Raw genomic sequence first — 27,613 nt, forward strand, 5'->3', positions numbered from 1 at the left:
GAGCTGAAACCCAGATCCCACTGGACCCCAAGTTTCTTCCCTTAACCACCCTATTCCACGGCCCTCAGCAGCCGTGAGTGCCCTATGAGTGCCCCTCCAGGGCTGTTTTCTGGGGCCCGTGGGTGGCAGCCCCTGGGGATTTCCCCCTCGTTTGGGTAACCTCAGGAGGGAGGCCAGAGGACCCTGGGTGAATGTGGGGGCTGGGGCTCTGGTTAGTTGTTTAATCCACTTCACGCTGGCCTGCTCTGGAGCCAGCCAGAAAACGTCTCGGTGTGGCCACGAAGGGGACCCCCCCAGGCAGGCGCCATCCCCAGGAAGCTCGGGGCCACAGTGGTTTTAGGATCAAGCCAGGAACCGCTTCACAATAGCATGGACTTCTGTTTAAAAACACTGGGCTGAGCGGAAATAAGGTTCTGCCTGAGGCCAGATCTCCTTCCGGAGGAGGAGGGGGGCGCAGTGGACGGAAACCCAGGCTTTGAAACTATTAAGCAGGAGAGGAGGTGAAGGGAGAAGGGCCCTGCAGGGGAGGGGTGAGAAGGCCTGACAGCTGGCTCCTGCCTCAGCCAGCAGGGCAGGATGTGGCCGTTGAAGGATGTGGGCTAACAATCCTTCTGACCCGGAGGACACCTGAGGCCCCCATCGGAGGGCAGCCACTGTTTATGGATGGACAGTCAGCTTGGCTATAACGCTTACACTGAAAACGCCAATTCTGTCCCAACACCACTGACGTATTAGGGAACAATTTCATCAACACACTAAGTTCACGTTTGCTTATGTGCAGTTTTGTCTTCCAGAAACACAAAGTGGATGCAGAAGACTGCACCCAACGGACACGAGCAACAAAGGAGGCACAAAACGCAGAGGCGCACCCCCCACCCCGACATCTGAACCCCCCCACCCACACCTGGGGGCCCACTGTCCACCTGACTTCAGGCATCCCTCCTTCTTCCCCTACCAGAAGAGGCAAAAGATTTTTTGTATACCCCAATCTTGCAAACTCATAAGCCTTTCAAAAGCTTGAAGACAAACATAAGGTCAAAACCAAAGCAATTTTCAAGACGCACGCAGAAAAATCACCTCAGCCTGCTTCCCCAGCTCTTCATGTCAGTACTCTCGCTGCCTGTGTTTGGCACGGGAGTATGCACGCTGTCTGACAGCAAGCACACCCTGCTGACAGCAGCTTTTCTCCACTCACCGTGGTATCAGACACTTCCTCCTCTTTCTACCTTGTCTTCAGGATACAGATGATGTTTAAGGGCAAGAATTTTGAATTTTGTGACCTTCACTTTGTATCTAGTAATGAACTCGAAGTGACTTTCTTTTGAAATCAATTTGCAGTTGCATAAGGATTAGATAAAAATGGGCCTGACTTTGCTCAAAATCAATCCTTACCCTCTTCCTTTTCTCCTGAGGCCACCTGATGGCTTGTCAGGGAGAAGGCGAGAAAGAGGCTTCTTATCTTGGGACTGCTGATGTTTACTTAGGCCATGAGCTTCAGCAAGACTCTCATCAGGAAATCTATTATACAATCAGAGCCCTCTCCTGACAAGCATCCAACAAACTGGTATTTCTGAGGCTTCGAAGGCCAGGAGAGACCTTCACCACCTAGGCTGCCAGGACCTGCTGGTTCTAGAAGGAGATGGTGCTGGTCATCACTTCCCCGGCTCACAGCCACTGGCTCCCCCAACGCCACGTCAAAATGCGAGTTCTGTTCCCAGCCATGAAACCTAGAGGGCACTTCTGCCACAGTGGCCACACCAGGGAACAATGAAGTGGGAAGGAGTTAGGGTCCCCGATTAGAGTCTTTAGTAAAGCAACACCTGCTTCAACTTCGATAAGGGGCAGAGAAGCAGCACTGGTCTCCAGGGTCAGAGGCCTGGGGATCCCTGATCCAGGATGGGTCTTCCTTAGCTGACAACTAAGGAAAAGTGTCACCCTGAAGTCCAGAGCCTTGGGTTCCAGTCCCTTCCTCTCCCTGGGCCCCAGTATCCCCACACGTCACACGAGGTTGGGTTCGATCAAAGGGTCACACGCTAAGGCCAGGCAGGTAATATAATAAATTGTCCAGATATATCTGCCATCACACAGCTCTTTCGGTCTCGCTTTCCCTTCTCTTGATTACGAGAAAAACATGGGTTTGGAGGGGGAAGTGAGGGGACTGTGGCGCAGCCCCCTCACAGCGTTCAGAACTAGACTTATTTTAAAAAGGGTCCACGTGCTCTGAAGAACCTGGAGACAAAATAACCTGTGAATCAGAAGGGTTCCTTTGTATGAAACTTGCAGAATAGCAGGGAGTTTTACGGGCTAAAGCAGGAGGAAATGACAACTGAAACTGACAAGGGGAAATCTTACCAGCATAAAAGCAAAGTTCCGCATCTAGGTTTGAAAGAAAATGAACCAGAATATGAAGCCAGGACACACTAGGAGAAAGGAACAAGACTGCAATTGAAAGGCAGCCTCTAACAGAGAAAAATACATCTTTGACAGCCAACAGCATGCACTGAAAACACCAACTGAACTTTCTGGAGAAAGTAGAGGATGTGGTGAGCTGACCAAAGGTCCAGCTGCCCTCATGGTGGTCAGAGCACATTTGAAAGTACAGGCTATGTCCCGGAAAGGCAAGGACACTGACAGGGTGTCCTGGGGGAGCCACAAGGCTGAGGACAGTTTCCCGGTACCACTAGGAGGAAGACGCAGCTCCGAGAAGGATCAAGGTGTGCCTAACACAGAAGGTGCCCGCAGCCCTCAAACACACGCAGAGCCCTAAGGCAGAAAAGGGCAGCACAGCAGGGTAAGCGGAGAGCCACCACGAGTGGGAGTGACACTGCGGTCCGCCCCTCCAACAATAGAACCTTTGCTCCAGTGGGGGTTCCACCCTGTAACAGGAAGTGCCAGCTCACAGGGGAGGTGGGAAGGTAAGGAAACAGACACCCAGAAGGGCCTTGGCCTCACAATAGCCTCCAGAGCAGTGCTTGTCAAACTTGGACGCGCTTAGCAATCACCTGGGGATCCTGTTGAAATGAAGACTCTAATTTACTAGGTCTGGGGTGGGGCCTGAAATTCTGCCTTTCTAACAAGCTCTCCCAGGTGATGCGAGTGCTTCCCATCCACGCACCACATTTGGGTAAGTAGGTTCTAGGCCACTCTCAAGGTAAAGAGAGCAAGTCCTGCGGGAGTGGGCGGCGGGTAGAGAAGCCCTCTCTGAGGTCCAGACCCCTGAAAGGGCAGTGCTGGGGTCAGAATGGTCTCCAAGCTACAGGAGCCCCAAGGAGGGTGACGAGACGCAGGAAGGAGATGCCTTCCTGGAGGATTCTCAGTAAAGGGTTTCCCGGGGGAAAGCAGATCAGGGAAAGGGTGGGGTCGAGCCCTCAGCGTGTGGGTCCCCAACACAACTCAGCCACTCGGAACTGGTTCACAGGAGCAGGAACCAGACAATGACCGGCGGCAAACGTATCTCGAATTAGCAGCTGTGCACCAACCACCGTCCACAAAAGCTCTCTGCCCCGTGTTCCCCTCGGGGAAAGGTGAGTGCAGGCTAGGAGACTCCCCAGCTGTGACTCACCCACAGGATGAAATCTGCCCTCCGCAGGGCAGCCCTCGCGAGGCCCTGCACTCCCCTCCGCCCTGCCCCTGCCCCCGTCCACCTTTGCAAGCCTCAGCCCTCATTCCAGAGCGCCTCGCTCTCGAGCCCCCCCTCCACGTCTCTCGTCTCCAGACGTGTCCCCAACCCCACTGCTCCTAACCCTCCCAGACGCAGCAGTCTCTCTACCCCGTCGCCTCGGCCTGCTCCCGGCATGTGGGTGGGCGCTCTTAGAAAGTCTGCTCGTTGTCACTTTGAGGGAGGATGGCCCGGGTGGCCCTCGCGGACCCTTCCCTCCTACAAGCGCCCCTTTGTCTCCCCCAGCGGCGCCGAGCGCAGTGCCCGCCGCACAGGAAGTGCTCGGAAACCGAGCTGGGGGGCAGCACGCAGGGCCTCAGCCCGGCTGAGTCAGGGTCCCCCGAAGCACAAGGGGCGTCAGGACGGGAGCCTGGAATCCCGAGCTCCGGGCCGTGGCCGGGGGTGACCGGAGCCGCTCCACGCGCCCGCGGCCGCCTACCCGCAGCGCCCTCACCTTGTAAACCTTGCCGAAGGCGCCGTCGCCCAGCTCGCCCACGATCTCCCACACTTCGTTGGGATCCAGGTCCCGGCGGACGTGTTCATATTCGCGGGACTTTCTCTTCTCGAAGGTAGACAGGCGCAGGATGCGGCGGAAATTGGCGAACGCCATGGCCGGGGGCGCGGGAGCCGGGGGCGCGGCGGGGCGGGCTCGGGCTGCGGCTCGCACGGCCGCGAGCAGGAGCGGCTGCAGGACGCGCGGCGCTGGGGGGCTCTCCCCAGACCCGCCCTCCCGCTCAGGCCGATCCCTGTCAAGTGCGCCGCGGGCTGCGCGCGGCGGGAGCACCCGGAACCGCTCGCGCGGCCGCCGACCCCGCCCCGGCGCGGTCCCGTCCGCGAAGACGCCGCCCGACTGCCAGCCCGGCTCGCGCCGCGCCCCGCGCCCAGCCCGCGAGCCCCGGGACGCCTTCTGGGACCCGGCCCCGCGCCCGCCCCCCGGCGCGGCTCCACCTGCCGCTCCCCGGCGGCGCCCGCACACCCCTAATTGGCTGCGGGCGCTCGGGGCTCCGCCCGTCGCCGCAGGGCACTCTGGACACTGTAGTCCCCGCGCGCCGCGCGCCCGCGCGCCCAGAGCTAGGTTTGGGGGGGTGAGAGGACCCCTCGACGGGACGGCTCCAGGTCTGGGAGGCCAGCCGCGCTCCGTGGCCCCCCAGATTTCTATGGGAACGACAGGAGAAGCGAACTGGCTTTTCGCGAGCGCCCACTGATCGTTGTCCGGAGACCGAGAAGGTGAAGCGGCATTAAGCACGGACTCCTCCCCGCAACTGTCCCGCGAGGCTACTCTGCGAGCGCCCGCTTTTCAGTGGGGACGCCCGGCAGGCGAGGGCGCCAGCCCGGGGCGACACGTCCTGCCCGCGGATCCGGTGCGGGTTCCGCGGCGCGGTGCTGCCTCCTGCCTGCTGCGCGAAAGGCTGCGCCCTGCGGCCGCGGTCAGTCCCTGGAGGGGCCGGCTTCCCGGCTGGTTTCCTGCTTTCCAGGGGCTCCCGCACCGCGATCCAGGGAGAAAGGGCTCCTTTGGGACCTACTTACCACAGGCTTCATAGTGGATCTTCAGATATGATTGCATATTAAATATAAAGTTTCTGATTCTTAATTTCCCAGTATGAAAATTGAGCTCATTACAGATAAAACGAAAGTCTTTGGCCACCGTCATCCTCGGTCCTGGCCGTTGACTGGCTTCGTTGCCACTTACTTGCTGTGTCTTGAATACAGCACGCAAATGGTGAGAGTTCTCTTAGACTCCCCGCTTTTACTGGACTCACAGGCTTTCTTTTGCCCCGCCCCCAACCCTTAAATGAAAACCAAAGTGATCCCTCTGGGTTCCTGTCCGATTCCTTCTTCAGCTCTTCAATGCTGCAACGATTTTATCCCTAAATCGTTAGTTGTTAGTGGAAGTTGATCCATATAACAGCCTATCACATTACTAAAATCAGCACTACTTTGAAACAGTTTATATAACAGGAATTAATTGCTGGTTTTGAGAAACCTCCCCATAAAACCATCTGAGCCAATTATCTTTTCTTAGTATTTCATCATTGATTACATTCTGGTTATTGATTATGGTTATTGACTGATTCACATTTTTAACTCCTTCATCAGTCAATTTTCTTAAAATGACATTCTACTTATCTAAGTCTGTGCTGTCCAGTATGGTGGCCACTAGCCATATTTGGCTATTAAGAACTCAAAATGTAATTAGTCCAAATAGAGATGTGCTAAAATTATAAAATACACACTGGCTTGAAGAGTTAGTATAGAAAAGGATTGTATGGTTTCAGTTATATGTGGAATCTTAAAAAATAAAAAACTGAACTCATAGAAATGGAGAGTAGATTGGTTGCCAGGGGTGGGGAAATGGGTGCAAGTGAACAGAAGGTACAAACTTCCAGTTGTAAGATGAGTAAGTCCTGGCCATCTAATGGTGACTATACTTAACAACAGTGCACCGTACAGTTCAAAGTTGCTAAAGAATAGATCTTAAAAGGTCTCACCACACAATACAAATAAATGGCAACTACGTGAGGTGATGGATGTGTTATCTTACCTTATTGTGGTAAACATTTCACAATATAGGTATATCAAATTATCACATTGTACACCTTAAACTTACATAATGTTATATGTCAATTATTTTTCAATAAAGCTGAATAAAAGGATTTCTAAGATATATATTGATTACAAATTGAAATATTTTGGATACATTGGGTTAAATGTTATCAAAACTAATTTCACTTTTTAAAAATATAGCTACTAGAAAATGTAAAATTACATTATATATCACATTATATATTTACTGGATAGAGCCAATTTAGATTTTCGAATTATTGGCAAAGAAGTTGTATATAGTACTCGTATATGTATTTTAATCTCTTCCATATCAGTAGTTTCCTTTCTTATTCTTAATTTTTTAAATCTTTTTTTCTCTTTATCACACTTGCCCAAAATTTGTGTTTTTATTGATCTTTTCCTAAAAGCAGCTTTCACTCTAGATCTAATTACTAGTTTATCGAAAATCAAAAAGACGGAGGAACATGTTAACACACTGGAGATAAAGTCTTCAAAGATCAGAATATTTTCCTGTACATGACAATCCAGATTCTTTAACAAAAAAACTGCAAGAAAAAGTAAAATAGAAAGGGGGACCCTTCAGATACTTAGGAAACAGTTTAAATGTAATACATTGATCTGTTTGGGGTCCTGACTTGAATAATTCATCTATTAAAATTTTTAAAAAGTATATAATGTCTAATCACTATGTTGTACACCTGAAACGAATATTGTATGTGAATTATAATTAAAATTCAAATTTAACTTTTAAGAAGTTTGGGGGATTTTAATGCTGACTGGATATTTGATAACATTAAGGAATGATTGTTTATTTTTAGGTATAATAGTATGTGGTTATGTTAAAAAATAGTCGCTGGTTTTGAAATATATTGTATTCAGATATTTACAGATGAGAAATCACGTCTGAGATTTGCTTCAAAAAAATCCAGTGATGGTGGTGGTGAGTAGGGGGACTACAGACGAAATGAGATTGGCCACATTGGTAATTGTTGAAGCTGGGTGATGATTACATGTAGGTTTAGTATATAATCTACTTTTGGATATGTTTTAAATTTTCCATGATAAAGAACATAAAAGAAAAAAGGTCCTGATTATACTAATCAAGTTTACTGCTTTGCTTTTTTTGGTTCACTGATTTGCACTTTGGTCTATAAAAAATTCCTTCTCTCTTTGGTTTTATTTACTCATTCTAGGTTCTTTTAGTACTTTTTTGTGTTTTTTTTCATTTTTTTGTTTTCTAATAAATGCATTAGGTTATACACACTCCTCTGAGAAACACTTTGGTGCACAGCACAGGTTTTCGTATGTGCATACATACTCTCGGTCATTTCCAAACAATCTGTGACTTCAGTTTAGAACTTGTTATATTTTAGTGACAGAGGGATAGTGAAGTTAACAAGAGATTTAGGACCAAAAAAAATAAGTCGATAGCAAGGGGGGAGAACTGGGAGGAAGCCATTGTAATTAAAAAAAATTTTTTTCCAACTACAGTTGACATTCAGTATGTTAGTTTCAGGTGTACAGCACAGTGATCAGACATTTATAAAACTGACAGTGACCCTCCCCTGAGCCACTGTAGTTTTTACTGTTTCCTATGGTATTTTTATCTAGGAAGACCTTTCCCATCAGAGCTTCTCTCTATCCAACATTCTAGTTCTGAGGCAGAATTCTCTATTCTCTTTCAGAGCCTTTGGCTTTAAGAGCACCAGGATGAAACTGAAGCAAGGGTCGTTTCTGTGGTACCTCTATCTGGACAAACTATACTGCTTACTCTCCCTGAGAAATGTGAAGGCCTTGCTGGAATACTTTCACCTTCTCGATGTGCACAGAAACAATGCCTTGAACGGTCAGTACCTTCAGAACTGTTTCCTCTGAGTCGTCACCTGGTTTTCCATCGCCCCCGGAGACTTGAGACTGGTGGCAGTTCAGTAAGGAGGGTAACACTGCTGGCTCTGGGACTAAATCCCGGCTCCACCCATTATTCCTTGGTGACTTGGAGGATGTCATCATCCTCTTTAAGTCTCATTTTCCTCATCTGTAAATGAAGATTCTAATACTAATGAAGTCCATCTCATACTTGGGCGTGGAGGTGGGGAGATAATTAAATGAGACAATATATGGAAAATGCTTAGCACATCGAAAGGACTTAGTAAGTATTCGTATTATAATTATTCCTGGGGGCTGAGCCCCCACTCAGGCAGGCAGTAACCTGAGCCCCACTCGGGCAGTAACCCTGAAGACCCCCTCAGCAAGACGTCTCATCTGTCAAGTGGGAGGTTTGAATCAGATAGATGAGCTGCAAGATCCCTTCTAATTCTTGGCACTTGTGAATGACCAAAAAGTATTGATGATGTTGACCCTGCCTTTGAATGCACTAGCTAAAAGAAGACCCATTAAAATACTTTAGGTGTTTTAGGACTGGGTATAAGTAAGGTATCCTATCTATTCATTGTGACCTGAGAGAGAGAAACGTCATTTGTGAATAAGGGTTTTCTTCCATAAAGATTTTTAAAAGAGTTCATTCAATCTTTAAACAATAATAAACAGGCACCTTCATTTTCTCAATTTCATGCCTTTTTTTTTCTCTTTACGTATAGATTTACGCAGGGTTTGTCAGCAAATCTTCACAAGAGCCCAGCCAGCCCCAGATAAGGCCACTGTAACACCTAGCTGTAGTTAGAAAAGCTGGGACTGAAACCCACAGCGTTGTGACTCCAAAGGCCACACACACACTTGGTCTCCCAGGAACGTTTGCTGAGAAGAGTCCGGTCTCCCTAGTAACTCAGTCACTCCCTGATGACGCAGTCCCTGAGAGGTGAAGTCACGCTTGTGTTGTCTGGTCACCAAGGGATTGGAGTGACCTGAAAAAGTGAAGGCACAGCCTTCAGCTTTGCCTTCTGGGGAGACTTGTGTAGGCCAGAGCTAAGTGGGTCAAAAACAGTGTTAAGTAGCTCCTAAGTGCCACACTGAAACATTCAAGGACCAACTACATAAACATGACTGTGTGTGTGTGTGTGTGTGTGTGTGTGTATGTACAGTGTTGTTCCTACATGCTCATACCTGGTGGGGCAAGGGGTAGGTACATCATCAGAAGCATGACATGGTGACGACTGGTTCAGTGCTCTTACCTAGCTGGAACTGGGACTCCAAACTACATAGGTATTTTATGTATTTAGTGGAGCCCTATCTTATGCAGGAGAGTTTCTGTAACCAGTGGGTAAAGGGAAATCACAAGTAGACAAAGTTACACGTGAAAATCCCTTAAGTACCATGGGCGATGTGTATAGTCTATGTAGCCACACACTACAGTAGAAATGTGTCACCGTTTGTTTCTTCCCACCTTATAATCCGAGAAAGATGACTCATGAATGAAATTTCAGGCACAGACCTTCTGTGTTCTTTCAATGACAGTATTTTTTCTCTGATTGTACATGATTGAATACATTAACTAACGCGCAGAAGGTATGGCTACCCTGTGAAAAGGGCAAGGCTGTGGAGTTGGGCGGCCCATTTAGATCCCTGCCACCAGCAGCTGCTACAGCACATAGGAGCTTATTAGACATGCAGACTCCGCCCCACACGACTTCCGGAATCAGAATCTGTATTCTTACAAGATCCTCTCATGACTGGTATGCCTATTACAGTGCGAGCAGCACTGAAATAAGACTCGTCACTACCCAAGGCTGAGTACAAAAAGGTGTGATGCCACTTTCCCTGTAGGGTTGTCAGGGTTCCACGAGATGTGGCATTCAAGTGCCGAGCACTGGAGGTGTTCATTAACAGTTGTTCCTTTCCAGCCAAATGCATTCGCTTTAATATAAGCCTGAGGAATATGGATACTTTTACAGAAGAGGAGTGACTTTTAAATTTCTCGTTGTAATTATCTCTTCAAGTGAAAGGCCCTGGTGAAATGTCAGATTCTAAGTGCCCTAGGTTCCCAGTGATAATCGAGCTTCTTCCTTCCATGTACGAGAATCACTCTGTGCCTTTTATTGGTTACCTGTACACACCTGTCTGCGCCATCGAGCGTGGGAGCCGGAGTCAGGAACCAAGCCCTCTCTACTCTCATTCGCCACAACTCCAGGTGGAGTGCTTTTCCACACAGCAGACGGGCAATGAAGATTTGAGGAAACGTGGAAGGCAGAGTGGCGAAGCCAGAAAAATATTATCATTACTATTCCCAGGTCACAAGCTTCCAACATCACTACCATTTATGTGGCTTCCAGTTACTCAGCATTTTGGAGCTGTTTCAGAATAACCCATCTCCTTGTTTCCCACCTTACCAGACGTGCTGTTTTATCACTTCCTTCATCATGTGACCAACTTGAACCAGAGACAGATCATGACTGTGTTTAACATGCTGGACTGGAATGCTCTGGGCGAGATCGGCTTTGACCAGTTCTACATGCTGGTCTGCATACTGCTGGCACACCAGGCGAGTACACGGTCCGGATGTGGGCGGAGCAGGCCGAGCTTGGCAGCTGCCACCATCTTGCTAACAGTCACACTGAATTAAGAGTACACCAAAAAATTTCTTCTTTTTACTCAAAACAGGAAGAAAAGAATGTGGGGAAAGACTACTTTTGGTTCCTACATGGTCCATCTATAACCTAGACATTTATTTCCGAGTCACCCAGCCTCTTGGCCCCTGCGGCCCGTGCCCGTCTTCAGCCCTCCCGCGTCACCTCTTTTTAAAGGACAGATCCCACCTATCATGTGTCTCCTTGGCATGCCCTTCCTTGTTCCATGTTCCAGCTGGTGATTCTTAGAGACTCACCAGTCATCCCAAGCGCCAAGTTCCCTCAGTGATCCCATTTCTCAGAGAATTTTCTGGAGGGGATGAATGACGCAGATGAGAAGCGTTCTTCTTTGGATTCCCACCTTACCTTGCACACACTTTAGTAATTACCTCTTTACTCCTAGAGGAAAGGAGCCTCGTATCTTCATCATTTTATCACCAGTGCCGCGATGCTTCACAAGTAGAGTTTCACTGAACGTGAGGAAATACAATCTAATGACTAGAGCTCCGTCCAGCAGAACTGGTCACTACAGGGGGCATAAGTCCCCTTTGAAGGCAGATGCCAGAGCAGGACTGAGGCACTGACCACAGAACCCTTTCAACACTGAGCGTCTCTGATTTTTCTTTTTGCTTTTAGCTCCCTGGGGAACGGACTAGGGAATATAGGAGTCTTATAGCGAGTTTAAAAAGTAGTCGCAACAACACTCTTGTCTTGCCTCTTTCTCTCAAAATAGAACCACTTGGAAGAGCAATTTATCTTCCGCCATTCCCGACCTGTTTTTGAGCTGCTTGACCCGAATGGAGAGCTGAAAATTGGTGTAGAGAACTTCCACATGTACAACTTTCTCTTCAATATTAAGATAAACGAACTCCGAGAGCTCTACCACGACTTTGACATCACAGGTGACCGTGTAAGTGCAGAGCCCCAAAGTGTGGTCTGGCAGCCTCTCTGTCCAAAGGCGGAGGACAGTGTCCTACCATCGACAGCAGAGATGAGTGAAAAGGAGGGTGGGAAACCCTCGTCGAGTGTGGTATGCGCTGGGATCAGAAAAAGAGCGATTTACAGGCCCTTGGAAGGGAGAGGACTGAATAACTAAGAGCTGCATCACACAATGTGGTTACAAAAGTACACAAGCTTAGAGGAAGACATTTGCTTACAAGTTTAGAGAAGGAAATGTATTAATATGGCAGGAGTTGGTGTTGGGGAAGAGCATATAGAATAAGTATAAAGGAAAAATTCTATGAGGGGAACACATGAGCAAAATTCTAAGACAACTCGGGTGAAGACAGTGAATTCTGCCTATTTAAAGAGGTTCATGTTGGGGGAGCAAGGGAGAGCTAAGATTGAAAAAGATGGATCACACTGTGAAGAACCTCGGGTGCCAGCCCGAAGCGTCGAGACTTGATGTTGTAGAAGAAAGAGACTCTTGGTTCCTTTAGAGTCTATAATAGACCCTCTGTTCTGGCTTCTAGACTACAATCAGACGATAATTTTGTCCTAATTACTGAGCCTCTTTAAGTTTCCAAGTTTTTAAATGAGAAATGATTACAATCCTGCTGTCATCTGACACAAAGTATCAAATCCTTCCTGCAATAATTTTTCTTTTTTTCACCCCAACAAAAGCGTCTAACTTACAAGGATTTTAAGCTGTTCACTATCTTCACCATGGACAAATACCAGGAAAAGCAGAAAGCAGAGAAAGAGAAAGAGAATAAGAAACAGAGAAGGCTCCGCTGAAAAACATTACATGAAGTTAATGTGAGTCAAAAAAAAATTCTTCTTGGAATAAATGAATCTCAAAAAACATATGTAATTGTAACTGTTAACATGTTTAAAAATAAATCGAAAAAGCCAAAGTGGGTATCTTTACACAGACTTTGCTATATGATGGGTTAAAATGAGTGTTCCTCAAACAGCAAGCTCCTAATAACCTCACATACGACTCACAATGATATAATGTGAAGTGATCACTTTCTCTGCCCTCTTATGAGTTTAATTTTTGGTATAATTAAAGCCTTGAATAATTTTTAAATGTTTTTAACACGGGACTTTTGACCCCTGCCTCCCAACTGTGCTGTTAATGACGCTTAACTACTCGTTAGTAAATACTCGCTACGGCTCGGACGCGTGCTTCAGAGGCATCACTTAGTTTATCCTCCCAGTCCTCTGAATTCCGTGTTATCCTCAATTTACAGGCAAGGAAACTGAGGCCTACAGAGATGAAGAATCTTATCTAAGAACACACGGCTCCTTATTGGGAGAACCAGGATTCAAATTCAAGGTCAATTAGATGCCTGTGCCTAAGAGCATTTTTGTAAACTGTATGGTTCTAGAACGAAACCAGGAAACTAAGCATTTACCTCTGATGGACCCCAACTGAAACTCTGTCAAAACTAAAATTCAGTTGCACCAGTAAAGTGACACTCTTTTGAGAGCAGGAATACAACAAAACAGTCTGTCAGTGTTCACTTTACGACTTTTTTCTCAATTGTATTATGTGACTTAAACTTTTTTGAAACGTTTGTGGGGCTGCCTCAGTTAAGTTTCATTGTTTCCACATTGAGTCAATCCACTGTGCTTTGAGGGTACAGCTCATCCGACCAAGTCCATCTAGGTGGTAAACTACATTATCACGGTGTCGCGGCTACAACCAAGCGTGTGCTTGTGCTTGTTCAGAGGCCTAGGCAGGGGCGGGACGGAGGCAGCACTTCCAGGGCAGGTGACTGGCTGGCTTGACTGAAGAGGTGACTGCAGTTCCAGCCCAGGGCCCCGGGACTGGGTCCTCCATAGGCTACATCTGCTACAAAGAGGGCAGAACCTCAGAGGACGCTAACTACTAAGCAAAGGGAAATCACTTCCCTTCTACTGGTCCTTAGCTCTCATGTGTTATCACCACACACCTCATGCCAACAACAAAGACTAGAAAAGGCCAAACTTGGCTGAGACCTGCCGAGATGGGCAGTTACCAACGTAAGCCGTCCCTAAAGGGCCAAAGAACAGAAATCACAGGAGACTTGCGTACGGCAACGGAGATTATCAGCCACAGCCCTCTTTTTTACTCTTTTCCGTAAGTAAAAACACTAAATCATAGCATTGAAGAGTTAAACACAAGGTATATTTGCTAATTTGTCCACGTAACAAGAAAACACCATTAGAAAAGTATAATCCTAAAAACTGTCATAAAGTGATTTTTTTTTCCCAGATCAATGGGAAACAGATGAAAATTATTCAATAAGTAGTATCAGGGAACATGGGGTAGATAACTGAAAAAAAATCTGGGCTGCTACTCTATTCCTTGTACCAAAATAAACCCCATATAATGAAACCATTAAAAAACAAAAAGACATCAGAAAAATTTTTTTATAATCTCAGAGTGGGTAAGACCTTTTGAAGTTAAGAAAATCCAGAAGTCATAAAACATAAGACTGATATATCTCACCATGCGAAACTTAAAATTTGCACATGGTAAATTACACAAAAGCAAAAACAAATGATAAATACATGATAGAAAATGAGTAATTTCCTTAATATAGAAAGAATATTTACAAATCAACGGGATAAAGACCACAATGCACTAGGAAATGGGCAAACATAAACAATTCACAGAAAAAAATACCGATGGCCTTAAAACATACAGTAAAGTGATAACTTTCACTCAAAGAAAAAACAAAGCAAAAAGTGCAGGACACAGATTTTCACTTAGATTGTCAAAGATCAAAAGGTTGGTCAGACTTTAGGGAAATCAGAGCAGTCGTACTGCTGCTGTATTAAACTGGTAAAATCTATTTGGAGGCCAATTCAGCATCTACTCTCTGAAGGTCAATACTCTTTGACCTCCCAATTCTCTCTGTTCAGGAACGCATTCTACAGATGTACACAGACACAAAGGTGTAGCTCTAGCAAAGGGCATTTCATGGCAGCATGGTTTACGGTAGTCAGACTGGAAACAGCCAAACTGACCAGAATTAGAGTCTGACATAACTATGGCACGCCAGACAATGGGATACTACTGCAGCTGTAAGAGGAAGGAAGAAGAGCTAGCTCTACTTATATGGAACAACCTAAGAGTCACCATTTTATAGAAAAATCTAAGGTGTAGAGTAGCATATGTATTTATAGGAAACACAGGGCCGGGTGGGTGAAAACAGGGCAAGGTGGGTAAACACACTCACAGAAACAGTGGTTCTCACATTGGGATTCCCCAGACCAGCAAAAGCAGCATCCAGAAACTTTCGGAAATGCAAATCATTGGGCCTCACTCAGACCTACTCTGAGGGAAAGTGTCCAGCAATCTGTGTTTTAACGAGTCTTCCAGGTAATTCTGATGCATGTTCAAGTTTGAGAACCACTGTGCTAGAGCATCTTTAAAGATATCCAGAAAACCGGTAACAGCTATTAACTCTGGAGAGAAGAAATAGGAGATGAGGAATAGGAGTGAAAGAGAGACTTTTTACTTTCGTATGGTCAGATTTTTTTCTCCATGCGTATGTATCACCTATTTTAAATAAAAATTTAACAAAGCCTGCCACTTTGATCCAAAATGGATAAGAAATGAGCTCAGTGCTCCTGAAAAACTGAATCATGAGTTTTGGTTTACAGCACGGTTCTTAAAAGAAGAAAGGAATGACAACCTATTTTAGACCATGATTTCAATGCAGAAGATAAAGCATATCTATAAATAACCATGTACAGTTTGGCGTAGCAGAGCCTAAGTCTGGTGATAATGAACTTGTTTTTTATTGAGCTGAGGTTTTATAAAGGGGGAAAACCTTTTTAGAGGTTTTATCAGAATGAGGCAGATTACCCTTATTATAAGAGAGTAATAACAATTAAAAACCCAGAATAAAGGCAAAGACAAAGAGAAAAATTGAACTTTTTTTTTTTTTAAAAAAACCACAAAAACCCTACATACTAAAATTGTACACATCAAGTATTGGTCCAATCTTGTATCAGTCTATTTACAATTAAACAGCACCATGGTTTTCTTACCTAGGTTAGTTAAACATGCCCAGAAAATTGTTATTCAAAGCACATGTTCCTTTAAAAGAAACTCTTAAGAAAGTCCAAACCCTCAACAAACAAAAAAGACTTTTTACCAACCATAGATTATTGATGATAAAGCCAAATTTACTTAAGAAAAATAGATTTGAACACTTTTTTTCCAGTTGACAAGCTTTGAGAGATGTTGCTATTCAGTGTGGCACACAAATTAACAAAACTTTTTAATGACAGAGCATTAAATGCCCTCACATACCTCCACCTCCATATATAAAAATACTCCTTTGGAATTAATGCTGCTGTATCTTCTTGAATTTAGGTTCAATTATTACCAGCAAACCTAAATTAAATGTAGCCACAATGTTTAAAATAGTTGCATTAAAAAGGAAGTAGTTAAAGCTCTCAGAAACATGACATATTACAATTATAAATTACATCTAATAAGCTATAGGAAGTTTAATACCTTTTTAAACATTACATTTAAACTAATTAGCAGTTTCATTTTTGCCATTGAAATTAATAATGGTGCTTCACATCCAAACAAGTGTGGAGGTTTATTTCCCAACTGCAAACTGCATACATGCCTTCTTCCTCTACTTTTCCATCTCATATATTCTCAGGGGTACAGTGATCATATGGTAACCCCCTCTCTAATGGAACAAACCTTGAGAAAGCTCCAAATTAAATATCCTCAGCAGCTTTATTACAGTCATAGTATCAAAGAATCAGGTTATCTTACCAGATTTTTCAGTCCTCTATGATCAAATCTGCAGATGGTTCTTAATTTGCCTCCTTGCTGGGAAAGATGAGAGGAAAACTATCATCAACCATAACTAAGGTAACAGTGAGCTGGAAAGCACTAAAGTATGAAGCAACATTTCACCATTTGGTCTCACTGCTGATGTTTAAGTGACGTCAGTAAATCTTTTACATTAGTAAAATATAAGTTGGGATATTCTCTAAAAGACTGAAAATAGGTACAATTCTCTCAGGCACAGAGAGAATGAGTTTTCCTTACACCCTTCCTGCAAAGTAGGGGAGAAGAGACAATTATTTGATTATCCTACAGACGGAATAGCTGTACTTGACTCCTTGCATTCCCTGGCCCAGTATCCATGCATCTGGGGGCACAGTTAGTTCTGAGAAGTTCCAAGAAGAATAAGGAGAACAATTAAGGTATGATATAGTACTGACCTTCTAAGCCTGGATATGAAAACAGCTTCGTTATACAGATATTGCAAAATAGCTATGCAGCAAGAGGACAAGAGTATCCAACTGAGTACCCGTTGAAGATCAGAGATCTGATTGCACTGACTAAATTATTGCCTAGTGTTCCAGAAGGGTGCCTGCCATCAATGTGCTCGAAGGCACCAAAACTTAGTGTGAATGTAAATAAAGAGCTCAACGTAAGTGGTGGGAAGCAATACCGAAACACGGTTTGCCAGTACCTAATCCTTTATGACTAAATATTGAGTAAAGAATTAAGACAAGGATAGAAGCAAAACTCAAATACTGCTCTTTCCAATTTACATTTTAAAAAGCTCAAGTTTATAACTGTTATTGATATCTGGAAATTATATTTGATTTGTTTTTATAAAAATTCTGTATTCACAAGGTGCTTGGTGCTGTCTTCATGGATGCAATATTCTATTTACAGTTCAAATCATTTAAATACAGCCATTATGCAGTTGCTGGGTGTTTTTAAAATAAATGATTTTCTATTTCCTAACTGCCCCTCAAATTAGAAATTGTAATTACATGAGTCTCAAAGGCTAGCTCTTTGTGTTTTATTAATTAATTTTGTTGGTCTCCATCACAGATGGAATTTTTCACTGGTAATTCCTCAGAACTAAATCCATTCATACGGAATTCAGAGCAGTGAAAATAAATTTCACGCCATAGAGTAGGAAACAAGAAAAAGGAGCGGTGGGTGGGATCTGGGGACCAGCCAATAGGACCAGCTCAGTTCTCAACTGGTGTTGGGTTTTGCAAAGGTTGGCTCATTATAACCTGCACAACATAGTCCTTTGGGATCTTCAGCTCTTCCAACTTCATCTTGTCAGTGAGAGGTCTGCCAGAGAAGAACCACCGCTGACTACACGGCTCCACCCCTTCTGCCGCGTGGAGCCGCCTCTTCATGTGATACACTGTGTCCGTGCTGCGGACCACGAGTTTGAGGTCCTTGCCCGTGGAAAGGCGCAAACGGAGCTGGCATTCATACCCCGAAGTGGGAGGTGGCTCGGGAATCTCTAGAGTCTCTGTGTCGCTCTTTTCCTCGATCATGTTGATTGGCGGTGCCAAGCAGTAGACTGGAAGCTGGTATCTGTTTCCCAGTTCATCGTAGCACTCTGTAAGCGCACCTGCAGGAAGAAGATATGAACGAGAGTTTAATCTAAATGAATGCATGCTTGCTTACACCACGCAAAATGCTCACATGTCTCTTGCTAGCTTGCCACTGTAGAGAAAACAATTAAAATAAGGCCAGTCACTGACCATCAATGATGATAATCAAGGCCCATGACCAATTATTTAAGTGTTTACTTAATTCTACATTAACCATGACGCTAGCTTCTTACTCTCACCTCTTCTAAGTCATTTCATACCAAATCACACTTTCATTACAAGATAAAGGTAAAGAAAGCACACAAAATTCAAATTGCACTGGGATACCTTCATCAGCTATCTTTAAAAAAAAGAAAGAAAACGCCTAAAACAGCTCCCTAAGCCCAACTCCTCACAACACAGTGTTCTAGAGCAGTTCTCTGAGTGCCTAGACGTTCTGAGATCCTCAGGCCTTAGTCCCAGGAGACCACAAACTAGAGATGCCGCTAGCTCCTGGCTTATACATGAATCTCATCAGAAAAATTACCACAGAAATGAGAGGGGTGTTTTATTTAACCCTAATTAGTTACCTATTACAGAGCAGCTGGGGGTTAAAAAGGAAGAGCAAGAAAGCAGGGATGCCCATGCACAGAGAAACGGCCTCAGAATGAAACCAAGCCTGCTGACACCTTGATCTTGGACTTCCAGCCTCTAGAACTATGAGGAATATATTTCTGTTGTTTTACCAAAAAAGGGGAAAGAACAAAAGGGGTATAAAGTTTATAACCAGCTGGCTCAAAGGAAGGAAAAAAGCATTTATGGTTTAAAAGAAGGTATTAAAGACTAATTTTTTATAAAGCATAAACTGCACTATAGTGACAAGGATTTCCCCTAGGGAGCTTAAAAGTATAATTAATGAAGGTTTTATTGTAAGGTTATTCATGTGTCCTTTGCTCAAACTGGAACATTAATGTCAGCTGATTTTCAATTTGGATAAAAGAACAAAAACATCTACCATAGTCAAAACACTTATATACAGGCTAAAGAATATGGGGTGTGGTTATCAATGAACAAATAAGTTACTGAACTGATCTGTGTGGCCACGACCAATAGGCTAAAAACACAAAGCATCAGAAATGAGACTGGCACAGTCGCCACGGGGACATCAGGTCTGCTCTCTAAGTTACATCATATGAGCTGCGGCGCGAGCTAAGTCACCAGGCACAACACACATGAATTTCCCCTTTCCTTTGTTGAAAAATATTGCTCAGCCTGTGTTGCTCACTAATTAATTGGAACACTGCTATTATAGAAATGGATATATTTCAAGTACAACTGTGATGACCAGCAGTTGCCTACACTCGTAACCATTACATTGCAATACCTGTTCTTTATAAACAGAAGTAGTATAGTCAGTCATGCAAACTTCACTGTTTATACTCAAATACTTCATATGGCCTAGTCCTGAGGCAAAGAAACCTACCAGTGCCTTTCAGATGGGCTGGCCATCAGGAGAACAAGAGGAAGTGAAGGGTTCACTAAACACCCACCACCTCTATTAAGAGAACACCTTCAGCTACATAGCCCACTGATATTGGCGGGGGGCGGTCAGTCATGTCACCCTGATAGGTACAAGATCATATTTACACAATTGTTCTGCTAGAAAAACATTCTCTTAGAGAGGCATCATTCCAAACCATTACCTTTGGAATCAGGAAACCAAGATGAAATTCCCAGCTTTGTTATTAATTAGCTGTACCCCCTTGAGCAACACTCTTTACCCTGAAATACCTTTCTCCATCAGCAAAATAAGGCAGAATCAAATTGACCTCTAAAGTGGTTTCCAGGTTCACATACGTGCTTTTTACCTTCACGCACCCCAACAGATAGGAAACGGCAATACTGCAAACGAAAGCCAACTGCAGGAACAAAGGCGTCTACATTTTCAGACTCCCTAGAAACTAGGACAAGAGGTGTCATGGCGGCCTTTTGTACAGTAGTGTGTGCCAACCTCAACACACACGTAAAGTCTAATAGACACTCAGGCTCTTCCTACATCTGAATACTCACTCCTCCACCACAATGGAAAGCCGAGTCTTTTCACTTCTGCCCTTCAGCCCAGCAAGGCAGGGGTTCAGTTTTCAGATTTCAATGGGCAAGAATAAAAACTCCATGAAAGAGGTACAGCTGGCCAGCTTATCTCTTATTCCAGCTCAGGCATTGCTCCTAGCTATAATGCTGGAAATAAGCTCTCTAGACTCCTTATTGCTTAGAAGCTCCCATACTTTAGTATTTCTGGGAAAGGTAACTTGTGTTGTATTTAACACAAAGTTTTCTGGTTTATGCACTCTTTTCCTTACTTCTGCCTGTCAAATTAGACCTATAAATATGCTCTAGTTTTAAATTAAAGTAAAAACTAAATAGGGGGGAAAATCCAGACCACGAAGTCAAATATGATTTAATTATATTTTTATCTATAGCTTTAAATATCTGGGATCATAAAGTATTATTAAAAATAACTGAAGAAGCATAGTATTGGGGAAAGGGTAAAAGCAGTTTGTAGAGGAATAATTTCAAACGTACAAGTTTAAACAGGAAAGCAAACACTTAAGGGTGCTTACTACTGTATATGAGATGATGGGTATTTAAATAAGCTTATTGTGGCAATCATTTCACAATATATGTAAGTCAAACCATTATACTATATACCTTAAACTTATACAGTGATGTAAGTCAATTATAGGTTAATAAAACTGAAAGAGTGCTTACTAGGTCTAGCTCTAAGCATTTTATACACATTAACTTTTAATCCTCACAGTAGCCCTGTAAATTAAGTCTATTATACTCATTTTATAAATGGGAAAACTGAAGCAGAGAGAAGTAACTTGTCCAGGATTGCAGTAAGTGACAGAGTGAATAATGGGATTCCTGAAGAAGTAAATGCATAGCACAGGGCTTGGTTCCCGGGTGAGTGACATGGTTAATAGAAAGCAGGAAATGTGCTTGGAAAAAAAGGCAGGGGACAAACACAAGAGGAATGAAGAAACAAACATGGATGACAAGGAGGAAGAAACCAATAGTTCCAACACAGCCGACAACATATTTGCCAGTGATGTTGACAGTAAATCCAAGAAAGTGGGAGTGGAAGATCGGGCAAAAGAAAATGGTGACTAAAAGGAGCATCAATGCTGTGAGGCCACCATATGTAGTAACAAAATGGACATATTACTGTCACTGTCTCATCTACAATATTTGCGCAAATATTGAGAATGTGTGAAAAATAGGGCACAGCTAAAAGATGGAGAGTTTTGCTTTAAAGAAACCCTGTGTGCTTAAACACAAAGGGAAGGAACCACTCTAAAAGTTGCTAATGTAGGGATTTTTCTACCTTTCCAAAATCACTTTCATCTGTGTTTGCATTTGCAATTTATAAAAGGTCTTAATTACCCCCACTGGCCATTGGGGGTACAGTTCATTGAGCAATTCTTCCCTAGTTCTAAAGGAGGTCTAGCTAGGCTGCTTACATTGCTCACCAAACGTCCTCTGTGGAAGGACACACTTTTTTCTGTCTCCTCGCAAACCCATTGTAGACCTCGAGTCCTAGCAGAGACAGATGGCTGCCAGGTAGATGACTGCCAGGGCATATCACCTCCCCAGGTCAGGAAGCGCTGAAAGCTCCCCATGGTAGGAAGAAAGCTGCCAAGACTCCACCTTCTGCTCTGGTTTCATACAGAATTTCCTGAAGTTGTTTTTATTTATCTTCTATCTAGATGACTGACTCAGATATTCTGTTTTCCTTGGTCAACTGTTTTCTATGGCTGTTTTTTCTATGGCTTCAAAATATTTCACGAGGAAAGTATAAAGATAAAACTAAATTACATGCCAAACAATAAAAATAGCTTTACTAAATGCCAGAAAGTCTAACACTTTACTCCTCAAGCAGTCAAGAAAAATGTCTTTTCAGGCGTTCAAAGGCTCCACTCCTTACTACTCTGCTCAGTTCTGTAAGACTGCAGCTCAGTCTTGAAATTTTTATCACTTGATAAAAAGCTCCATGAACAAAATCTGTAAAAACTTAAAAATCAATTTTTGCATAGGGAAACTTCTGGGGATATGAAAATATCCTTATTGTGGTGGTTTCATGGGTACACACATGTCAAAGCTGACCCAGCTGTACACTTGAAATGAAATGCGTGCTGTTTCACATACTCCAGTATACCTCAATACAGTTCAAAAATTTAGTGTTTAAAATACATTGGCAATCTAATACGGAAAACTGCCTTTGAAATTAGGCAGGCAGTGTCCTAGAGCTGCGAGGCTTTTGTCACATTGGGGGTTTCTTCCAAAGTCTATGGAAACGTCATTTTTCTTCCTGACTCCTCTTTTCCAACTGACCCAGAAGACACGAAATCTACTTTTCAACAAAACTAACTTCCTATGGCAAAGGAAGGCCTAAACACAGAGCTGGACACAGCTAAACAGGACAGGAACACGGAAACAACAGAATGCAAAGGGATGAAAGAGTGGTCAGACCTTTGCTTCAAGTGGCCCTCTTGGAGCCTGCTGGAGAACAGAAGACTGAACCTGAAAGAAGGAGCAGTGGCTTTGGAGTCGATCACACCTACATTTTAAATTAGATCATAATTTTGAACAATCTGACTTTCCTCAAAGATTACAGTATCCAATTCACAAAGTTGTAAGGATTAAGTAATAAAATACATGCAAAACTGCCTAGCATATATAATACAGAGAAACACTCAATAACGTTGTTTCCCTTCTCACACAAGTTTTAAACGTAAGAACCAGGCTTCTAGGGAAGAGCTCACCGATAGCAATAACAAAAGGATCAAAGTTTCACAAAGTTTGAATCCACTGCTTTCTGCTTCATGTGGCTCTCTATAAACCTGAATTACGATAATGTCAAAAAGGCCATCAAAAAATTACCCTTCCTCCTGATATTAGGAGCAGTCCTTCAGGACTAACAAATTACAGGCTCTTTCATGCAAACACTTTGCTGGGAATTATATTAAGCTTGTATCTGGTAGTCAGGCTTTAGCAGAAGCAGGTTTAGCTATCTCATCCCACCAAATTAGCTAGACTGGCATTCAGAGCACCAAGTCAATCATCTCACCTGGCAAGCACAGGCGCAAAGTGGCTTAGTTTGTATGCACTGCTCAAGTCACATGATGGTTAGACAGTGATTAAGAGCTGGTGTGCGTAACATTTTGCCCCATTTCTAAGGGGACACTGATCTTCATTCCGAGCTCTTTGAAAGAGGCAGAGGAACAGACCAGAAGTACTTGGACACGGAGGTTTATTTAAGTATGACCTGGCCTCATGCAAGTCGAAGTCGGTGCAGCATACTCCCCGGGACCACAGCAGGGACCACACTTTCCCTCCACCCCCATCGGCCAACCCAGGACGGCTAAGAACGGAGGACCTACAGAGACAAGCCTAACTCAGGGACAACCTCCCACCTCAACTATTTCAGGGTCTCTGCTCCTCTAATTGAAGAAAAAGGATGACAGCAGCAGAGGACTATATAAATTTATATTTGATAACTCTAAATCATTTTTGTTTCTTTGATAAGAGAGAGAAAAAGGATATAACAATTAATTTATGATTACTCAGTCATCAGATCCTTTCTTAAGGCTCTGCTGTATTTCTAAACACAACAGTCTAGTGAAAATCCTGTCTCCCATGTGTGCAATGTATCTTCATGCTGTCATTCCTAAGCTTTATGTTCATGACTTATCAGTTAAGTTTATTAAATGACAGATTCTTATAGGGACCTTTAAAGAACCCAGAATTCATGGCCTGCTTTTTAATGGGCCCTCTAAAGCACTTAAGGGAAATAGAAACGAGGCCTACACGTATGCATTTCCTTATACGTGTCTTAGAGAATCTTTCTGTTTCTCTTTAGTATTAATAGAACTACATATATTATTTGAAAGTACAGTTGACCCTTGACCAACACAAGGGTGAGGGGCACTGACCCTATTACCCCCGTGCAGTCAGAAATCCATGTATAACTTCTGACTCCCCAAAAACTTTACTCACAGCCTACTGTTGACTGGAAGCCTTATTGATAACACAGTCGATTAACACATATTTTACACGTTATATGTATTATACACCATATTCTTACAATAAACTAAAGAAAAAATGTTATTACGCAAATCATAAGAAAAAATACACTTAAAAGTATTGAAAAAAATCTGCATGGAAGTGGGCCCACACAGTTCAAACCTGTTATTCAAGGGTCAACTGTATTCTAAATAGTATGCAAGGGACCTAGAATTAACATTAGACCTGAAATTAACATTGAAGATTACTTTATGCAGTCACTTTACAGAAAATAGAAATGAAATGACTTGGCTGTGGCATTAAGCTGTTTTAGTTATTGTCAGATTCAGGACTTGAGTTCAAAATCTCGGTTCCATGACTTACTTACACCTTGAAAAAATGACATCACCTCTCTGAACTTCAGTTTTCTCGATTTAAAATGGGGATTGTTTAGGTGATTATCACAGGCATGAGAATTAAATAACATCAATTCAAAATATGAATTATTAGTATTTTATTATTCCTGATTCTTAGCCCAAATGTTCTTTCATCATATTCACTCCTTAATACATAGAAATGCTCTGTTTATGCTATTTATAAGTACCTTAGTTTTAAAAATCTTAAATTGTATTTGAGGGCATAATTTATGTACATTTGATATTTTGAGATAAGAAGACCAGGAAAAGGGGGAGGGTTATTTCCAGGCAACTCCTCTCCCACCTATATTTTGAAGGTGATTAAAAAAAGGCTGAATTTCTAAGAATTACTTTTTTCTACCTCCCATACTCCTCAGCATGAAAAAGGACAAAAGAAACAGTCCTTGAAGAGCCCAAATGAAGCACTGGTAATGTTTAGCCACAAGAAGTAAGAAGTCTAAAGTTAGAATTAAATCTTTAAGTACGAGAAGGGTGTTTGAGAAATAGCGAGCCGCTATTCCTCCTACACAAGGAGGGTAAGAGGGGAGCTTTTCCATTTTAATTGTAGGGAGATGGAAAACATATTCATTATAGATGCTAAAGGAATAAAAACAACCTTTCTAGAAAATTAGAAGGTAGGAAAAGGGAGTAGGCAATTTTTAAAATCCTTTTTAATATTCTGTATAATAATTCTAAGAGGCATTAAGTCCCCATCTTGACAAGACAAACGGATACTGTTTCTGAACAAACTTTAACTGAAAATTACTGTACAGTTACTATGAACGAAACTCTGAAAAATGAAAATATTAATCACCTTTTTTACCCTGTCTCGGCTAATTTGGGCAAGCCACTTAATCTATAACCTAGTTTCACTGGCAAAATACTAAGAACTTTTTTCAGGATGTTTAGGTAATGGCAAAATAACAATCACTGAAAAGGAAATAAGCTCAGTAAGAAATTTAAGACCATGGCTTTCCAACTTGGGCCTGGCAGGATGACTCCCGCAAAGAAGAGCGGCAAGAAAAGAAGAAGAAGGGCTATTCTTCCATCAATGAAGTAGTGACCAGGGAATACACCATCAATATTCACAAGTGGATCCATGGAGTGGGTTTCAAGAAGTGCGCCCCTCAGACACTCACAGATTTTCGGAAATTTGACATGGAGGAGATGGGAACCCCACATGTGCAAATTGACATCAGACTCAACCAAGCTGTCTGGGCCAAAGGAATAAGGACTGTCCCATACTGCCCCCGGTGCGGTTGTCCACAAAGCACAACAAGGAAACAGCTCTATGCGTTGGTTACCTACGTACCTGTCACCACGTTCAAAAATCTACAAACAGTTAATGTGGATAAAAACTAACTGCTGATTGTTGAATAAAGTTATAAAACTGAAAAAAAGAAAAAAAGAAATTTAAAACCACGAGTGAGAAATGCTGTGTAAATCATGAAAAATAAAGCTCTTCTAGGACAGAGGGGTACCAGGTATCAAAATCATCCAGGGAGCTTTTTCCATAACACACACGTCCACACCATCCTCAGCCTGCGTCATAATTTCCAAAGTGAAAATATATGCACACATATGAAATTCCTCAGTGGTTATGACACCAACTTCCCTATTAACAAGCCCTATTGCCATTTGAGAATAATGAACTAAAGAATTATCACTGATACTAACAGAGGAAGATAATTAAAAAGTACAGAAAGAATTATTTTGTGCTTGGACAAGGCAGGATTACAATGAGTACAACCTCATGATTGAATTGAGACAAGAATAATCAATGGAACCACCATACAAAAAAAGAAAGGAAGGAAGAAACATGGAGAAAGGGTGTTTTTGTTGTTCCCTTTGTCAACACATAGGCAAAAAGGCCACTGACAAACACATAATGTTTGTGTACATAACACAGATACTAAATACAACTTAAACCAAAAAGGATACAAATCCAGGGCCAGCCTGTGGCTCAGGCGGTTGGAGCTCCGTGTTCCTAACTCTGAAGGCTGCGGGTTCGATTCCCACATGGGCCAGTGGGCTCTCAACCACAAGGTTGCCAGTTCGATTCCTTGATCCCGCAAGGAATGGTGGGCTGGACCCCCTGCAACTAGCAACCACAACCGCAACTGGCCCTGGAGCTAAGCTGCTGAGCTGCGCCTTCCACAACTAAGAATGAAAGGACAACAACTTGACTTGGAAAAAAGTCCTGGAAGTACACACTGTTCCCCAATAAAATCTTTAATAAAAAAAAACAAAGAGGATACAAATCCTGGCTTAAACAGACAACACAGATAATACAAGACATACACAAACAACATTTACAAAAACATTTTCATACAGTATTCAAACTTTAAAGAACTTTTTATAGTTATTTATATTGTGAAGATAATATGAACCAGGTTGAGATAATAAAAAGATTATGGGAAGAGAAGACAAAGAGGATGCGATAAAAACAAGAAAGATGTGATTGAAGAAAGCTTAGAAAGAAGAGTATGTCCCAGGATCTCTTCAGATCATCTGTGATCAATTCATCACTCTTACAGGCAACACTGACAGAGGTAGATGAAGGGGATAGGGACGGATCAGGTGTGGGTTGATGCTAAACTATGTCCTCACTGCTTTGGTACCCAATTAATAAATCTACTATTGCCACTGAATCAACACAATCTCAAAATTCCATTAGGCATATGCCCAAGGCAGAGTCCCCTAAAAGCCAAAGAAAGATGTTACCAGTAGACAATACATCCAGAAAATGATCAAAATCTATAATTAAAGATTTTAGTTTAATTAAACCAAAATCTAATTAAAGGAATTGACTTGTTAATGTCAGAATTCAAGAAATACAATCATCAGCACTACGACTTACAAAGTGCTTTTTGGACTGTGATAAACAATTTACATGTGTTATTATCACATTTAATCCATATAACCACCCTATGGGGTAGGTGGTCACAATCCATATTTTACAGGTGAGAGAACGAAAGCTTACAGAAATGAGCTGCATAAAATCACATAGCTGTAAGGAATACTACAGAGGCAGGAAGTAAGATTACGTCTGATATCAAAGCCTGAGC

The 27,613-nt window shown here is 43.1% G+C and overlaps 3 protein-coding genes and 1 pseudogene across 9 annotated transcripts in view; 2 read left to right on the forward strand and 2 right to left on the reverse strand.

Moving 5' to 3' along the window:
• STK10 (serine/threonine kinase 10) overlaps nt 1-4,568 on the reverse strand; it is an 87,819-nt gene extending 83,251 nt beyond the window's left edge. Inside the window, exon 1 of the mRNA XM_081035503.1 lies at nt 4,113-4,568. Within this exon, the coding sequence (XP_080891629.1) occupies nt 4,113-4,268 (156 nt within the window). The 5' untranslated portion in view covers nt 4,269-4,568. The remainder of the gene's footprint in view (nt 1-4,112) is intronic.
• EFCAB9 (EF-hand calcium binding domain 9) lies at nt 2,899-14,073 on the forward strand. 2 transcript variants are annotated; one of them, XM_081035519.1, is made up of 7 exons: nt 2,899-3,124; nt 3,419-3,524; nt 7,909-8,069; nt 10,510-10,658; nt 11,477-11,653; nt 12,367-12,501; nt 12,939-14,073. In XM_081035519.1, exons 3-6 carry the CDS (start codon nt 7,934-7,936, stop codon nt 12,478-12,480), a joined length of 576 nt encoding a protein of 191 aa, XP_080891645.1. In that variant the 5' UTR covers nt 2,899-3,124; nt 3,419-3,524; nt 7,909-7,933; the 3' UTR covers nt 12,481-12,501; nt 12,939-14,073. The 2 variants fall into 2 exon arrangements, with proteins under 2 accessions (XP_080891645.1, XP_080891646.1); XM_081035520.1 differs by lacking the exon at nt 12,939-14,073 and having other exon boundaries at nt 2,899-2,915; nt 3,079-3,124; nt 12,367-12,576.
• UBTD2 (ubiquitin domain containing 2) overlaps nt 13,064-27,613 on the reverse strand; it is a 42,290-nt gene continuing 27,740 nt past the window's right edge. For all 5 annotated transcript variants that reach the window (XM_081035514.1, XM_081035515.1, XM_081035517.1 and 2 more), the window contains exon 3: nt 13,064-18,101. In XM_081035514.1, coding sequence (XP_080891640.1) covers nt 17,704-18,101 — 398 coding nt within the window. In that variant the 3' untranslated portion in view covers nt 13,064-17,703. The remainder of the gene's footprint in view (nt 18,102-27,613) is intronic.
• LOC308491636 (large ribosomal subunit protein eL31-like) lies at nt 25,540-25,907 on the forward strand (annotated as a pseudogene). The gene has a single exon. The product of its transcript is annotated as a large ribosomal subunit protein eL31-like (transcript).

This window comes from Rhinolophus hipposideros, assembly GCF_964194185.1.
Source record: "Rhinolophus hipposideros genome assembly, chromosome: 23".
Lineage (NCBI taxonomy): Eukaryota > Metazoa > Chordata > Mammalia > Chiroptera > Rhinolophidae > Rhinolophus > Rhinolophus hipposideros.

Excerpts from the sequence above, each read along its gene's own strand:
- EFCAB9 (XM_081035519.1), top strand. The coding sequence starts at position 7,934 with ATGAAACTGAAGCAAGGGTCGTTTCTGTGGTACCTCTATCTGGACAAA. Across the intron at positions 8,070-10,509 it reads CAGAAACAATGCCTTGAACG|ACGTGCTGTTTTATCACTTC; the intron begins GTCAGTACCTTC and ends CCACCTTACCAG. Across the intron at positions 10,659-11,476 it reads GCATACTGCTGGCACACCAG|AACCACTTGGAAGAGCAATT; the intron begins GCGAGTACACGG and ends CTCTCAAAATAG.